The 17,588-nt window shown below is 35.7% G+C and overlaps 1 protein-coding gene across 2 annotated transcripts in view; it reads left to right on the forward strand.

Annotated features, from left to right (window-relative positions):
* Window positions 1–12,532, forward strand: part of brms1 (BRMS1 transcriptional repressor and anoikis regulator) — an 18,972-nt gene extending 6,440 nt beyond the window's left edge. Inside the window, exons 3-10 of one of the 2 annotated variants that reach the window (XM_056462257.1) lie at window positions 148–238; window positions 351–478; window positions 573–652; window positions 2,904–3,000; window positions 3,769–3,861; window positions 7,742–7,806; window positions 7,888–7,927; window positions 10,547–12,532. In XM_056462257.1, coding sequence (XP_056318232.1) covers window positions 148–238; window positions 351–478; window positions 573–652; window positions 2,904–3,000; window positions 3,769–3,861; window positions 7,742–7,806; window positions 7,888–7,927; window positions 10,547–10,554 — 602 coding nt within the window. In that variant the 3' untranslated portion in view covers window positions 10,555–12,532. The remainder of the gene's footprint in view (window positions 1–147; window positions 239–350; window positions 479–572; window positions 653–2,903; window positions 3,001–3,768; window positions 3,862–7,741; window positions 7,807–7,887; window positions 7,928–10,546) is intronic. The other variant, XM_056462258.1, reaches the window with a different exon arrangement.
* Window positions 12,533–17,588: the final 5,056 nt, after the last annotated feature.

Here is a 17,588-nt window from a genome sequence, read left to right on the forward strand (position 1 = left end):
CCACTGAACTGCTTGGTGATTATGAATATAACTAAAATTAATCATATCATTATGCATTTAATGTTGTGTAGTAATGTGATATCTGCGACATAAGTGAAGCAAAGAGAATAAACAGGACGGATGAACAATATTGGTTTTCTGTTATAGAAATGGATGATGAAGATTGTGAGAGAAGACGATCACAGTGCCTGGATGAAATGTCAGACCTGGAAAAACAATTCCTGGAGTTGAAAGACAAGTAAAAATGCTTTTTTTCTGCTAGTATTTTGATGCATTAAGTTGTTTAATTGTTTGAAGTATATTAACTCTATGATATTATTAGATGCAGTTGACTTTTTCTTCAATTTCAGGCTTTTTCAAGAGCGTCTAAATCAAGTTAAATTAAAATTGGACGAGGTTTTGACAGGAAAGGCAGGGGAGTACAGAGAACCTTTAGCAACACTGCAGCAGAATCTACAGCAGAGGACACAAGTAGCAGGTGAAACATTAATACATACTTGCCTACTTTGTATCTTTATAAAAGTCAGGTGCTCAGATTTGTATTAAAATTATTTTCACTTCAACTTCTGTAGGCGTATATAGAGAACTTTGTCTGCAAGTGGTCAGACACAAGCATGAGTGTGAAGTACAGGGTGCAAGACAACATCTAGAGGTAAAGTGGCTCCGCAGTCCTAGAGTCTTGAAGTCAATATTATTAGCCCTCTTGTGAAATAATTCTTTTTCTTGTTGAAGAATTTTTCTTGAAATACTTTATTAACAGAAAAAATTTTAAGCATAATAATTTCTAATAACTAATTTATTTTGTGTTTTCCATTATGACAGCACATCATACACTCTCAGAAAAAAGGTACACGGTGGTACAAATAATGTTCATTAAGGAACAGTTTTGTACCTTTGTAAAACTTGTACCTTATATGCTACAGAAAAGACCTCTTATGATACTGTTCTGTACCGTTTATGGTACAATTGAAATAAATGTACACAATTGTTCTCATAAAAAAGGTACATAAGTGTTGGACAAATTTTTCTTTATTACAATATCTATGAAAATAAATATTATATCTATGAAAATAAATATATATAACTGGTAAAACAAAACTATAGGCATTGTAAACTAACTATTTAATGCACTTTTAATAAACATTTGGTAAGCATTTTCTGATAAATACATTTTCATTATTGATATTCGCACCTTTTGGCGTTTGCTTTCCACTACACGTGAGCTGGCAAAACTCCTGCATATGCAAAGTGTTCATGCAGACATTTTAGTATTGTAAAACCAATCAAACATTGTGCGTATCTCGTTACAATACTTTTGCATGATTCTATTTCTATTTTAAAAGTATGTAAATTAAATAAACTTTTAAGTGATTACAAAGGTATTGTGTGAAAATCGGAGAAAAAAAGTTTTATATTGTACGTGGGAGAATGTATCTCTAACATTTTTGTGAAAAGTGTTGTGAAATGTTTAGCAAAAAGTAGATTTTTTGATTTCTGTTAAAGTATTTTTTATCTTTATTGTAAATGGAAAAGGTGCATTTACACACAAAGAAACTTCTTTAAAAAACATTGTTTATGAATGTATTTGATGTTTTATATTTACTGAAAATAAACTGACACATTTTGGAAAAAAGCAAAAGGTAATTTAATAGTTAAAGGAACACTTTTGACACTGTTAAGGGACAAAGTGTTTTGTCACTGTAGTGTGCCTTCATGGATCACGTTTGTACCTTTGATGAAAGTACAATATCGTATTGCAGGTTTTAAAAACCAAAGGTACATTTTGGTTTCCCATGGTACAAATCATGTCCTTAAAGGTACAAACTGCAATGGTACAAATTAGTTTTTTTGTCTTAAGGTACAATTCTGTCCCATAAAAAGGTACTGCCCCAGTGACAAGGGTTTGTACCTTCTTTGGTACAACTTTGTACCATTTTTTTCTGAGAGTGTACTTTACAAGTCATTCTGCAAGTTACTAGTATTCAACTGCGTAATTTAAAGCCTTAACTAGGTCTGATAGGTCTAGGCAAGCTAGGCTAATCAGTAATTAATAGCCAATCAATACACAATATGTCTTAAGGGGTCTAATAACATTGACCTTAATAATGGTAAAAAAAAGTATTAAGTATAAAGTATTTATTCTAGCCAAAGTAAAAGAAATAAATTTTTTCCACTTGAAAGTATATTATAGCGAATACCGTGAATATTTCCCTGCTCTGTTAAACATCACTTGAGAAATTGTTAAGAAAGAATAAAGAATTCAAAGGAGGACTAATAATTTTGCATGTACTGTAAATATCTATATGCTAAATCCTTTACAATTAAATACTTCTGTGTGGTAAAATGAGATCCAAATCCATGTACAATGGACATTGATAAACAGTACAAAAATCATGTTAATCCAGTGTCTGCATGATTAAACAAACTTGCATGCATAGTAGTAATATCATTCATTAATTTATCTTTGGCTTAGTCCCTTATTTATCCCTTATTACTGCCAACTATTCCAGCATATGTTTAATGCCACAGCTGGATGCCCATCCAGCTGCAACCCAGTACTGGGAAACACCCATACACACTCATTCTCACACACACACACACACTACGGCCAATTTAGTTAATTAATTACCTTATAGCGCATGTGTTTGGACTGTGGGGGAAACCAAAACACCTGGTGGAACACTGGGAGAACATGCAAACTCCACACAGAAATACCAACTGTCATGCACACTCCACATGTATTATAATCTATTAGCAGTATCACATAAACTGCACTACTGTGAAAATGCACTTCTGTGAATAAATACTTGCATGTCTCTGCCACAACACAGCGTTTGTTTGTTGACAGTGCAGTGATGACCCTAAATCTTATCGAGTCTGTAATAAGATGCTTGTTTCTGTAGAGTGAGAAGACACTTTTGTTTGATGCCATTAAGACAGAACTCCTGGAGAAGATCCGCAGACTGGAGGAGGACAAACAGAGCATAGACATCACCTCAGGTGCACACACACAAACACTCGCACACCCACGTACACGACTGCCTGGGTATCTGAACTGGGAAATTATGATTATGTTTAATAAGTTTTCTATATCTATCCACATAATATAAATATCTTAGTACGCATACATACACTACCGGTCAAAAGTTTGGGGTCAGTTTTTTTTTTCTTCATGTTTTTTTTAAAGAAAATTATTCTGTTCATAAAGGCATTTATTAAATGTAAATTAAAAAAAAAATTATTACAATTTTAAATAACTGCTTATTGTATATAGCTTCAAATGAAATTATTACTCCAGTCATTGTTTTTATTACTATTACCATTAATAACAATAATAATAACAATAATAATAATAATGATAATAATAATAATAAAAAATAATAATAATAGTAATAATAATTAATATTAAAGTGATTTCTGAAAGATCACGTGACTCTGAAAACTGGAGTAATGAAGCAGAAAATTAATCTTTAAAATCACTGGAATAAATTATTATATTAAATTCTAAACTACTTTTGAACAGTTATTTTACAGTGCAAAAACATTTTACAATTTGCACTGTATTTTTGATGATGACATAAATGTAGCCTTGGTGAGCAGGAGAAGCTTATTTTAAAACATTTAAAAATACTACTGACCCCAAACTTTTGACTGGTAATGTATATTTTAAGGATTTGCCCTGCAGGAATTGCTACTTGTTAGTGACATTAACAATTGTTATAAATTGTTATATATTTATAAACACAATAACTTGTCTATATTAATTAGAGTGGTGGAATGATGAAGTGAGGATGAAGAAGTGTAAAAGAAGGAGTCACCTGATTCGCTCAGACCGGAAGAAGAAGGCGGCACTTGTGTCAGGTAATAAAGTGTTCTTATTATATTCAGATTCATCATTTCCTTGTATCGCCAGCTGTAGTCCAGATTTAATTCTGTTCCGGCAGCAACACTTACCAATTATCTGACAATTTATTTATGCATTTCATCAGAGACTATCAATAAACAGACTCAGATCAGACAGTGTGTGTTGCACAGGAATCATACATAGGTTATTTATTTTCATTATTAAATGTGTCAGCATTAACATTTGTATCAACATACACCTTTTTCAGTGCTTCCCACAGGTTTGAAATATACTTACGGTGATAGCCAGATTGAATAAATGGTCACATAAATGGTTAGCTATGTGACAAAGAACAAATAATGTGATTTCTAACAATATTTTTATTCATTATGACACAGCCAGCTCTCTGCTGTCCTGCGGCTCTCTGTACCGCTCACGCATGTCAATGCTACCAAACCTACCAATCACAGAGCTTGCGCTACGCATCTTCGCAATGTGTAGTTACATTTTTGAAAGGTGCGTGGTATGCAACCGTGCAAAGGCTGCGCTGGACCACAAGCGTGCTCTCGATATAAATCAGTATTGACCTTAAGTGTGCTCCTTTTTGACATTGTTTTAGAGTTTCCGATTCAGTCACCTATGGGAGAAATGACTAGAAATAATAAAGAGCAGAAAATGGTCAAATTACCTGCTCTACAAAAAGTGTTTGCATGTCTGTACAAACAAAGTAGAATAATGTAAAAGAAAATGATCAGTTTGCAACATCAAGCAGCATGACGAGCTGTTTTTAACGTATAAAAATGAATGGAAGTGAATGAGACCAGAAGTATCCAAAAGTAGCCAAAAGATTCAAATGTCTGCACTCGTACGCAGGGAATAAGGTGACATAGTGGGGTCACGTGACTTTGCACACAGTAGAGAAAATAATCGATAAAATCGACCTGGGAAAATTAGATTGATTATAGGTTCTGAATGTCGAATATTTTTCAATTAATTGCCCAGCCCTACTCCAGGTATATAGTAAAGTTTTTCAAAGTCGTTTAGATTAAAGATACACTTTCGCGGGTGTGCGCACGCAGTCAGCTGCGAAGTCACGCAAACGTATATCAGGCTTAGATAAAAAGGTAATGCAAAATGCAAACAATTAATGGCAGGTTAGAAAGCAAAAGTTAAAAAGCCGACTCCCGGAGATTTTAGGAGATTTAAGCAACGGCCGGACAAATTTTTTTTAGTCCCAAAAAGGCGTGTCTCTGCAGAGCATGTGAGATTGTGTGTTTGATGGCAGTTCTTGTGCTCACACAATGAGCAGTATGAAATGTATAGGGTGAGAGAAGATTTTCCACAGGTTAGGCCTAATCAATCACGGGTGTTTGGTTATCTTGGATGGATACAAAAAAGTAAAAGGATGATAATAATAGTAAATAAAAAAAGTGTCGCCAATTGGGCGGCTGGTAATATACATTTGAAGTCAGAGTTATTAGCCCCCCTGAATTATCAGCCCCCTGTTTATTTTTTCCCCAATTTCTGTTTAACGGAGAGCAGATTTTTTTCCAACACATTTCTAAACGTAATAGTTTCTAATCTACTCATTTCTAATAACGGATTTATTTTATCTGCCATGATAACAGTAAATAATATTTGACTAGATATTTTTCAAGACACTTCTATACAGCTTAAAGTGACATTTAAAGGCTTAACTGGGTTAATTGGGTTAACTAGGCAGGTTAGTTTGTTGGTTTATTTTGTAGACTATCGAAAAAATATATAGCTTAAAGGGGCTAATAATTTTGACCTTAAAATAATTTTAAAAAATATATAAAACTGATTTTATTCTAGCTGAAATAAAATAAATAGGACTTTGTCCAGAAGAAAAAATATTATCAGACATACTGTGAAAATTTCCTTGCTCTGTTAAACATCATTTGAGAAATATTTAAAAAAAAATCAAATCAAATCAAATCAAAGGGTGGCTAATAATTCTGACTTCAACTGTACCAAGTAAAGTCTGTGAAAAGCACTGTTTAACATGATACTGGATTAGGTGGCTAAGTTAAGCTTGAATTTAGTTAGCAGCAATCTTGAGTTTTGTGTACAGTACCATGAGGGTAGCTCTTTGTTGCCATGGTAACTTGCGCTACGCACTAACCTGCTTTGGGGCAGGTTGTGTAATGGATTAGAGATCACAAAATGAGATTGCACCAATTAGCTGTGAGCAAAGTGACACATCTCTGACTTAATATAAACGCCACATCAATAGGGTATATATGCACAGCTAGTGTTTCTTCCCATACTGATAAACTTCCAAACGGTTAATGTGACTTTTAAAAATTTTATATGGTTTGTTTTACATCATCGATGTTGCAATGTAATTAAAATATAATCAGTTAAATAGACTTCAGCGTTCATTTAGTTGTTCAAGTGTAAAACTAGATGAAAAGCCGTTTACATGCATGTGTCCGTCAGGATCAGCAGGTGAGTGCAGAAACACCATTGAAAATACTGAAGTAAAATAAATGTTTATATTTTACAGAGATGGCGAGGGAAAATGTAATTTATTGCAGTGCTTCTTGTACAATCTAAGACCCACTTTATATCGTATAACTATCAGGCAGTGAAGATTGTTGAATTTGAAAGAAAACAGACCTTAAAAGCAGCAATTTTTTAACGGCATACAGTTTCCCGGAATCGCTTGTTCCAGGTTACTGCAAAATTAAAAGTCATTCTGAAAAAAATTTGCAATTATATTTAAGTCATATACATCTGAAATTTTCTGGAAACCAATATTTTTTTATTTTTTTATCAGGATATAAAGCTTTCAAAAATATTGCATTTGTGCTTAGATTTTTGAGTCTGTCTATACTGTTGTAATGTTAATGTGCTAGCCATATCACTCCCAAAGTAATAACTGTATGAATGAAAAACAAACAAGAAAATTAAAACGGAAATACTTATTTATTATTAACCTGAAAAGTGTGCTAAAGTATGCGTCAGTAGATCTTATTTGATTTCTAAAAATTTGAAAATGTCTAAAAAACTTTTCTAGAAATTAAATACATGTGAGACTAAGAAAAAAAAAAAAAACAAGAACATGTTCTGTTTACAAAAACCCTAAATGTTTATATAAAAATATAAAGCTTTAATCAAACATATTAACATAGTCAACTAAAAAGCTTGCCAGTTACAACAATTGTATTGTTTTATTGTATTGACCGCTGACATATATTTTGACAGTATATTTTATAATTTCTTTATGTATGTATTTATTTTTATTAATTTTTAAAGATTTCTACTTTTTTTTTTCATTAGAGAGAAACATAGGTGTTTAAAGCTATCTTAGCTAAAGCTATCTACTACTCAATTATTTTTCCTTTTTTTTGGCCATAGTATCGATTTAGTATTGGTATAGATTTTCACAGGGTATGATGATTTTCTATAGGCACTTTATCATAACAGCAAATATACAAACTAACTTCACAGACAGCTTTTTTCATCTTGCAAAAAAATGTTTTAAAATTCATCTTATTTTTAATCATTTAATTGCACCGACTGTCTTGCGAGAAGTCAAACACAGTATCTTTATGTTTGAAGCCATGTGATTATTTCTTTGCTACCGATTTTCTGCCTTTTTGTGCTCAGGAACTCAGGATCAAAGCCAGAGTTAACAGAGAAAGATGATGATCAGCGTCATGATAGCGATAAAACCTGATTGCGCTAGTTTGGTTTTGTCACATAGAAACTAACCCTCTAATCATCAGTTTATTCAGCCTCCTTCATGCTACAGGCCCCTAAAGTGACATGAATTATTATTGTTTTGATGATTTCTGAGAAGTAAATTAAATCTGGATGGACCTTTACTACTTTCCTCTGCTGCTTTCTGACTGTGTTCGTCTTTTTCAGGGCCCTATATAGTGTATATGCTAAGAGAAACCGACATACTAGAGGACTGGACGGCCATCAAGAAGGTATTAATTATGAGTGATCAACCCTTCACTCACTGTGAACATGTTTCATGGATCGTGACTTTTACCTTTTCTGTCTTTCAGGCAAAAGCTGCACTGATGCCCCTGAAGAAGAAAGCAGACAGTAAGTCAATTATTAAATGGGAATATTTATTTAAGTTCCTCATTTAAGATTTCCTGTCACCCTGTTTTTTATGCAGCTACATTGGGAGGTCAAGGTAGTCAGATGAACCTCATTAAACTTTAACAAAACTGCCTGCTAAAATTAACTCATTGTATATTTATTAAAGAAAATCACATGCACTGACCATCAAGGAACTTGCCTTGGGCTTAATTTATTTAACCAATGAATCCTTTCTCATGAAAAGTACAGGAGTTAGGAATATTCTAAGGGCCCATACATTTAGAGGGGCCCCAGAGACATTATCACCCCCCCCCCCCCAAACTTTCAGCCATGATACCAATATCCCGCCGCCAGCGGCGCCCCTGAATACAGCATGTATCACTTTCCACAGCATTTGGAGGTGTTTATGTTGCTTCTCCCAAACTTGAAAATATAATTGGCTGAATCGTAGAGATGCTGGATTAAGATCTTGTGGTGGGTCGAATCAAGATCACAATCTTTTTTCGATTAATTGTGCATATATATGAAGTTTAGGGTCAGGGGTAGATTTAAGAATAGTCCCTAATTATGACCAAGCTTATGTGACTTTCAAACATGACTTTCTAGTACAGGTAAATGTACCATCGGGGATCATCACAACCTCTTATAAAAAGCATACACATCATATACAACGGTGCTGTCTGTCTCTATAGTTTAAATGGCATAAAATACATGTTATCCATTGTCATCCCAGTTGCTTCCATTGGGCCTGACTCTCACTCACATGCTCCATCTGCCTGCCTTTGATTAAGTTAGATGCAGATGTTTGATTCACATAGCTATTTTCTTCTTTCTGTCACTCCAGACTGATCAGCTGAAAGCACTTTGGCTTAAATGTAACATTTTCTATTCTTGAGAAAAAATGGATGGCCATTGCACCACTCATTTTCATAATTTGCCTCTTTTTAACTTGCTCATAACTCTTCATAACTTGCTCTTTTTTTCATTTCTCCATTTATTTGATTCCTTAAATTATACTTTTGCAATTACACCATTGCTAACATTGTTCTTGAGAAAAAGAAGTGTGCTTAATTGTAATCTATGTACTGTTTATTTAACTATTTACTTATATATATATATATATATATATATATATATATATATATATATATATATATATATATATATATATATATATATATATATATATATATATATATATATTTACTTATAAATAATATACAAAGGCCAATTAAATGTAAGGTATTTTAGTTAAAGCATTTAATGAACTTTGTGTCAAGTTTTAATTTAAAGCACACTTTAAACTTTGTCCTCCCCTTTTCTTTTTCAAAATATAATTTTTAATTAAATATTACATTTAAAGTCAGAAAAGTACATAAAAAATGAATCCCCTGTGATTTATCATTCCTGTAAAAAGTACTCCTTTTTTAGAGTATGTAAACGTTTTATCTTAAAATTTGTAATCTTTTTAAAGTGTGTTAAAACAAAATCTATGGACAATCAAATATATCTTTTTCTGACCATGTTTTTGTTATCCCAAAAGTGCTGTGACTTCCAAAGTGATTTATGTATTGCAATTATCGTTAAGCAAACATGCACAAAGTGCAAACACATTTAAATTTGCTTATTGAAAGGGGCACGGTTATCAGTATTGTTAATTTTCCACACAGTGCTCAGTCCAGTTTTACATTTTAATTGGATGTTTATGATTAATATTGTTTACACTAAATGTCACAATATTTATTTGTTTTTTTACCTTAAATGCCATTTTCTAATCTGAATATTGCTAAACATATGTTTATAGTGTTTATAATATGTATTTAAAATCTGATTTGACTTTCACACTGGTGCATCATTATAGTCAGTTGTAGAAAACATGCTTTTTAAAAACATTGAGCAGCTCCAACTCAACCAGTCAAACACTTTTTGACAACTCTGACAGCTTTCACTGACAAGCTGTTTGATTATCCACACTAAAAATAAAAAAAGTCTGAATAGACAGAAGATAATTGATGTACTGTCCTCTAACACTATGTGTAGCAGATTTTGGACTTGTCAGATACCATGGTGGACAGCAGGGTTATTTTAGTATATGAAAACTAAGATTAAAGTAACAACATTTACTAGCGTTAATGTAAGCTGTGCAGCACTGCTTTGCTCTGGTTGACACTGGACATGTTCTGCTAACTAAAAACGAAAGGCTGTTAACTAAAAATAAAGACTAAATAGAAATGTGTTTGCAAATATAAAAATGTAACCATAACTAACCAAATCATTAATGGAGCTAAAACTAAACGTACAGCATTGTCTTGCACTCTTGATAGTATCATATTTAATAAAAGTAGTTTCACATTAGAGTATATGTGCAGTGACAAAATGTCTTGACAATAGAGATCATTAATGAAGATGGAGTTCAAACAGGCAGATGTCTGTGCAATGTGAATTGGGGAGTCTTTTCTATTATGGAGAGAGACTCTCTAAAGACAGAACTGTTGTTCTAGAATTTAATAACAACATCCCAGCACAGTCACTAGAGAATAAGGCATAAGACTGCATCTGTGTTCACTTTGATTTGTTCACAAAACTTCGGTCTTCTGTTTTCTTCTGTGTTTCTCTTAGGGTCGTAATAACAGGGATCAGCGCAGGAGAGGTCTGGTTCAAGCGCACAGATGGCACCAAAACCAAAATCTACATCTCTTAACTTCAGAAAGGCAAATGCGCCATATGAAAAGCTTAGAGAAGATAAATTACACTCAGAGAGTGTGTGAGCCTACCCTTTAATAATTACCAAATAACACACACATTTACAGTACCAACACACTTGTAGAACAGCATCTAATGCTATGCGCTGGTATTGAACAGACCAGAGGGTGTTAATTATGTCTTCAGTGACTTTTGATCTCAGATCAATGTTGCCCTTTTTGATTAGGTTTTCCTGATGTTATTATTAAAAGGAGTCAGATCAGCTTTGCTAATGGCAAGTATGTAAAGCTGAATTTCATAACATAACACAAACACAACATGGGCATACAAAATCTGTTTGACCAAATGCACATAGACCATATGAAGCCTTTCTTTGCTCCCAGCGGGAATCTTGATGTCAAAACCACACCAAAATACATGTCAAAAATGCTAATCGATTTAATGTCAAAACCTTGATTGATGGCCTTTTGGTCACAAAAATAACGACACAAAATTATTACAATATAAGAAAAGTTCAGCAATTCGTCTGAAAATTCCAAACTGACACTGGAGTTTGCATTCCTATAAAATCGAATTATTTTTATTGTCTTATTCCCATCAGATGTGTGCTACGTGTGATAGAGGAGTGAATTTCCAAAAGTGTAAAGCGCAAAAACAGATTAAAAAAAGAACAGAATTTTAAGTAAAACCTTGCTCGCATCATTTTGGAGCTACAACGTATGTCAACTACCTTAATGTCAAAACAAATTGATCTTATTGGTGTCAAAAAACAAGAACTATGATAGTTTTTGACATATTTTTACACCAATGTTAGATGTCAATTTAAAGGGGACATATTATGCTTCTTTTTACAAAATATAAAATAAGTGTCTGATGTCTCTAGAGCGTCTATGTGAAGTTCCACTCAAAATAACCACAAATAATGTTTTATTACTCTTTGAAACTGCTGCTTTTAGGCTTTGATCCAAACAGTGCTGTTCTGGTGACTGTCGCTTTAAATTCAAATGAGATTGTGCTCCTTTCAGAAGAGGGTGGAGCTACAAATGCCTATGTATCAGCATAGTGGCCGATTTAAAAACAAGACTAACATCCTATACTAATGAGGGAGAGATTGTCTAATGGGCCACTAATGGGCGGGGCTTTTCCCCTCTGATGACAAGTACAAAGGGAGAATGTTTACCATTAGATGCTGGTTATATTCACAGACTGTTGTTACATAACTGTGTTTAAACTCCTTATAAAAGGGATTTTTGTATAATAGCTTCCCTTTAATGTTGTTTTGACATCAATGTAGTAAGTTGACATGAAATGTATTTGCGGGCTTGTTTATTTAATGTCTTTTTGACATCAAGTTGCCCTCTGATAGCCTACTGTTAGTTCCTCACACTGAATACATTCAAAATACTTCATACTGACCTTATATGAAGACTGATGGATATTTGGGTTCCTCTGGGTTTGTTTATCTTTATGCTTTAAAATGATTATCAAACTCTACTTCATGTGCACTAAAAACAATACATGGACGAGAAAAGACTGCACTTACAGAACATATCTTATTTTTATCTTGTGCTGTAAAAACTGCTTCTTTAACCTGGTCTGTGATCTGTTTTTAACTGCTAATGGTTTGTATATTACAAGAAAGCTGAGATCAGGACACCTTAACATGTTGTGTGTACCCAGAACACACAAACAACAAATCACACCTTTAAACATGATTGCACTCAGAAAAACAAGAGATGTAACTTTTTTTCAGTACTTTGAGAACTGTTATTGTAATACATAGTATTTATAGACATCTGTAAATTGATCTGAAACAGAGGGTGCTTTTTAAAACTTATTTATAAAGTGTTGGAGATAACCATGTATTTATAACAAGAAGCATTATTAAAATCTTTTATTACATTTGCTGTTTAATGATTTGTTCATTAGTTTTACAAAGGCTGGATTCCTTAAAAAACAGTTGCCTTGTGTGACTTCCAGGGGGCGCTGTTGTGCAAATATACTCACTTTGCCTTTAGCCACTAGATGGGACTAACACCTAGCGTAACACAAACATGCAATAAAGGGAAAACAATAATCCTAATCCTAAATGTCAAACTGATGAGATCAACAGGGAATAGAAAACTCAAGAAGTTCCTATATTAATTCAGACTTTTGAAAATTAAAAACTCTAGCTCTGGCGTACATCCAAGAACAGACACTTCTGCGTTCAAATATTGCATCATTGCTATTTAATGAATCTAATGATGAGTTTGAAGAGGTTGAGGTGCACACATGTGAGGACAAGGGAAAATTATGTCTGAAGTTGGAGTTATGTGGAAAATGGCTGATCTGAGCCAGAATTTTTATTCTTTTTACACTATATTTATGCAAAGGAGCAGCTCAGATATTCACAATAGAGCACAACCATGGGGGACTTATTAAGAACATTATTATTGTTGTTATTATTTATTTATTTATTTATTACTGAAATTCATTAATTTTCCTTCGGCTTAGTCCTTTTATTTATCAGCGGTCGACACAGCAGAATGAACAGCCAACTTATCCAGCACATGTTTTACGCAGCGGATGCCCTTCCAGCTGCAACCCATCACTGGTAAACACCCATGCACACTTACATTCACACATACACTGTGGCCAAATTAGCTTATTCCAGAGATGCCCAAAGTAGGGCCTGCGGGCCAAAGTTGGCCCATGGTAACCTTTGGTTTGGCCCACCATCCCATCTGAAAAAAAAGAGAATGAGGGGAAGTTGGATGGTTGAAATGCCTTTGACAGTCATTTCTAATTCAATGTAACCTTTAGTTTCTTTGTTTAATCGAGGAGCTTTAAAAATATAATGTTTTAATTAAATGTTGTAAATGAATCAGACTTTTAAAATGTAAATACTGTCAGTTGACAGATAGAGGACAATGCACAAGACATCCGTGGGAAAATCAAAGCAAATGCAGGAGCAGCTTGACTAATGTTAACCCCCATTGTGTTATATATGGGATTGTTTATGTTTTTACTTTAATAAGTTCATCATAAAATGTTAAAAATGATACTGCATCATTAATTCATATATTTTAAAGCAACGTTTTCTATATATTTTTAAGTATTAGCAAATAAATTAGGAAATTACCTATGGCAAATTTAATGTAATTTGGTTTGGTATATTTAACTTGGGCTCACAGCCCTCAAACAAGTTTAGTTTTTGGCTCTTTATAAGAAGAAGTTTGGGCACCCCTGGCTTGTTCAATGCACCTATAGCACATGTGTTTTAACTGTGAGGGAAACCGGAGCACCCAGAGGAAACCTGCAGGAACACGGGGAAAACATGCAAACTCTATACAGAAATGCCAACTAACCCAGCAGAGGCTTGAACCAATGACCTTCTTACTGTGAGCCGACTTTGCTAACCACTGAGCCACCATGTTGCCCCTTATTGCTGAAATATTAAGCAAAATTATTTAGTGCCATGTTGAAAATATTGTCCCCAATTGGTAAAATAGGTAAACAAGAGTGAGTGTAACACCTTGTTATACTGAGAAGGCCTGATGAAAGTTGTATTTTGTGTCCCACAGTTGATGGTTCTATGGAATATGACCAAGAAGCCTTCATATACACGTTCATTTCCATTCAGTAGAACTTCCATACATTCAGTATATTTTCATTTCTGAAACAGTTAGCGGACTAAGATGATTTTCACCCACTGAATGGCTTCTACAGTAACAGAACTGTCCATACTAAACAGTGAAACCATAGCACCTTGATTTTTATTGCGGAATGCAATTAAGGTTAATACCTGTGGGTGTTGCGCCTTGATATACATAGAAGCATGCAAACAGTAATATGGAATGCATAATGAAATATTTTTATTGTTTTATTTGTTTTCATTTAATTTCATTGACGTGTCTGTGTTTGAAAGTCAAATAAGTTGATTTATTTCACAGATATACTTCCAGAATGACATCTACCTAACAGCAACTGCACTGAAAATTTTTTTTTTTATTGGATTTTCTTTAGGTAAATCCAAGCGGTTGCAAACAATTTAAATGGGTTGAACAAATTAAGTTGAACAACAACAAAGAATTTTATTTGTTTAAATTCAGCCCAAAATAAATAGTTTTTAACCACTTACCTCAAAAATGTAGTAAATTTAATAAATAATTTTTTTCAGAGTGTGCATGTTGACACTTTGATTGTAGCATAATATCATCACAACATATAAAAAGATAATTCAACCACAATTGACGCTGTCATGTACTGAAAAAGCAGTATCCTGAAAGTTCATGCTTTCTATTAGGGGTGTAATGGATCACAAATCTCATGGTTCAGATCACACTATGGTTATTAAGTCACGGATCAGACTTTTTTTTTGTATCAGCAAAAAAGGGAGGAGACAAATGTCATTTGCGTTCCATTTATACAACAATATTACTGCCATAACCATTGGCTTTAAAAAAACAGAACTTGGAACCTGTAATTTTAATAAAAATAATAATAAAGAAAGAACCAGCTGAAAAAAAGAAAAATATTCAGTACAAAAAATGATTTTTGCTGATAATGCTAAATATACACTTAAAAATTGTTTGTTTTTTTGCTCGTTCAAAATACTTATTTAAAATGAGCTGAGACAACACAATTGTTGAGACTTCATTGGGACAACTTAATTTTTTATGTTCAATCCACATAAATTTGTTAAAAATGTTAAGTTAACTTAATCAATTTGTGTTGGGAGAACATGAATAAATTATGTGGAACTCTGCAATTTTTACATTTTTTAAAAATACAAAATACATTTTACATTTTGTGCAACATTGCACATTTATTTTCAATTAATGATTCAACAGTTCACATATAAAACTTCATGTTTCATTATAGGTGGATCATTTTTGAAAACCAATTCAGTGACATAATTTTGATGGTTGTTTGTCGCCACCCATTGGTTACACAATGTAATTACTACAACATTCACTTGCATCAAGTTCCATTAAATGGTGATTTTAATCTTTACTAGGGTTGTAACGGATCACAGTTGATCTGTGATCCATATGGATCACAACCAACGGATCGAAACACACGTGGGCCGCGGATTACACTTTTTTTTTTACTTGTAGGTTAATTCAACATTTATAACAATTGCAGAGAGATTGCCTCCCGCGTCATTCATATCACGTGTATAAACGTATTTTGGCTTCCCTGTAAAATATAATGATGACGGAAGAAGTTGTGATGGGACCTACTTAAATGCTTTCTTGGGCTATTAAAAGGTGTTCCCCTTCATATGGGAACTTCTACGTGTGTCTGTATTAAACAGACTGGGAGTGCTTTAGACGACCAATCACTTCTGAAGATAAGAAAACGGGCCAATGAAATGCCAATTGAATTGGCAGAGCTTAGCTCCACAGCTGAAACTGATGAGCCAATTAGGGCTATTTCAGTCGGCTGCTGGAGCCAGCTCATCAGAATTGTTGCTTCAGACCCGATCTGAGACTGAAGAACCCTTCTGCTGAGCTGACTTCCAACATTGAAGAAAGCATTATTCTCACCAGTGCGAGGGAAGACGTTCTAGCGGCGGTCGAGCTGGGTTTCCCGTCCCCTTGGCGTTTCGCTGGTGACCTGAAAGAGCAGTTTTTTAAAATAGCAGAATTCCCTAAGAGAGCACACGGTCGTGCAGCGCGTCTTTTTAAAGATGTCTTTTCAACCTTGCATTTCTGGATGCGGTGGTTTCCTCTCCCCGGATGACAGGCACGAGTACTGCGTCACATGCTTGGGGGTCCAACATGTTGATGCGGTACTCGCGGACAATTCTTGCCCGCATTGCGATGGCTTGACTGTTGCGCAACTGAGGTCGCGGCGAGCTCTTTTATTAGGGCAAGTCACCCCTGCTGCACCCCGCCAAGCGGTTAGCACTTGGGCAGGCCTGAGGGTTACAGTGGGGGCTAATCCGTCGCCTTCGGGCCCGCGGACCCCTCGCTCCTCGTCAGTGCGCTCTGTTTCTGCTTCGAGTGTTAGCGCTGGTCCATCCTCTGGGTTGGCCGCACTTTCATTAGATGACACCGGGGACGTGAGGTTTCGGATCTGGAGTCGGACATGTTAGCCGTGTTATTCCGGGCTGCTTCGGCCGTGGGACTGGAGATGGCTTGTCCCCCAGAACCGCGGCCGGACCGCTTAGATGGGTGATGCCTTCTAGACCCCCCATCCCCTTCTTCCCGGAGGTACACAGAGAGCTCACGCAGGCATGGAGGGCACCTTTTTCTGCCCGGTCCTTGTGCGCTCCCGCTCTCACCTCCCTCGATGACGGAGCGGCCAGGGGTTATGAGGCGATTCCCCAGGTGGAGCGTGCTCTGTCCGCAGAGCTGCTCCAGTCGGAGAGGTCCGCCCTCACTCCCTTCCAAAGCGTGCAGGTTATCTGAGTCTCTCACGGCCAGAGCCTACACTGCTGCGGGCCAGGCCACCTCCGCTCTGCACGCTATGGCCACCTATCAACGATACCAAGCCGAGAAGCTGGCCAAGATGCAGGAGGGCGGTTCTCCCCCAGGCTTGCTGCATGAGCTTCGCACGGCAACCGATTATGCTCTCATGACTATTAAATGGGCTGCTCGTGCCCTGGGGAAGACGATGGCCACATTAGTGGTCCAGGAATGCCACCCCTGGCTGACCTTGGCGATATGAGAGACGTTGACAAAGCTTGCTTTCTTAACGCTCCCGTATCCCAGGCTGGCCTTTTCGGCGACACCGTCGGGGAGTTCACCCAGGAATTCTCCGCGGTGAAAAGCAGTCCAAGGCGAGGGGTAAGGTCATCTATCAGCGGGCTCGAAAAACTGCTCCTTCCGCTGCCCCTTCCGCTGCGGTTGCTCTTCGCCGAGGGCCTTCATCTGCTCCGCTTTCGCTGCCCGCTCCGGCCAGGCGGCAATGCCGAGCCTCCCGCGGGACTGCAACGCCCCTGCCCCAGGGCGCCGCTAAGTCCAGT

This window comes from Danio aesculapii, chromosome 7, assembly GCF_903798145.1.
Source record: "Danio aesculapii chromosome 7, fDanAes4.1, whole genome shotgun sequence".
Taxonomy (NCBI): Eukaryota; Metazoa; Chordata; class Actinopteri; order Cypriniformes; family Danionidae; genus Danio; species Danio aesculapii.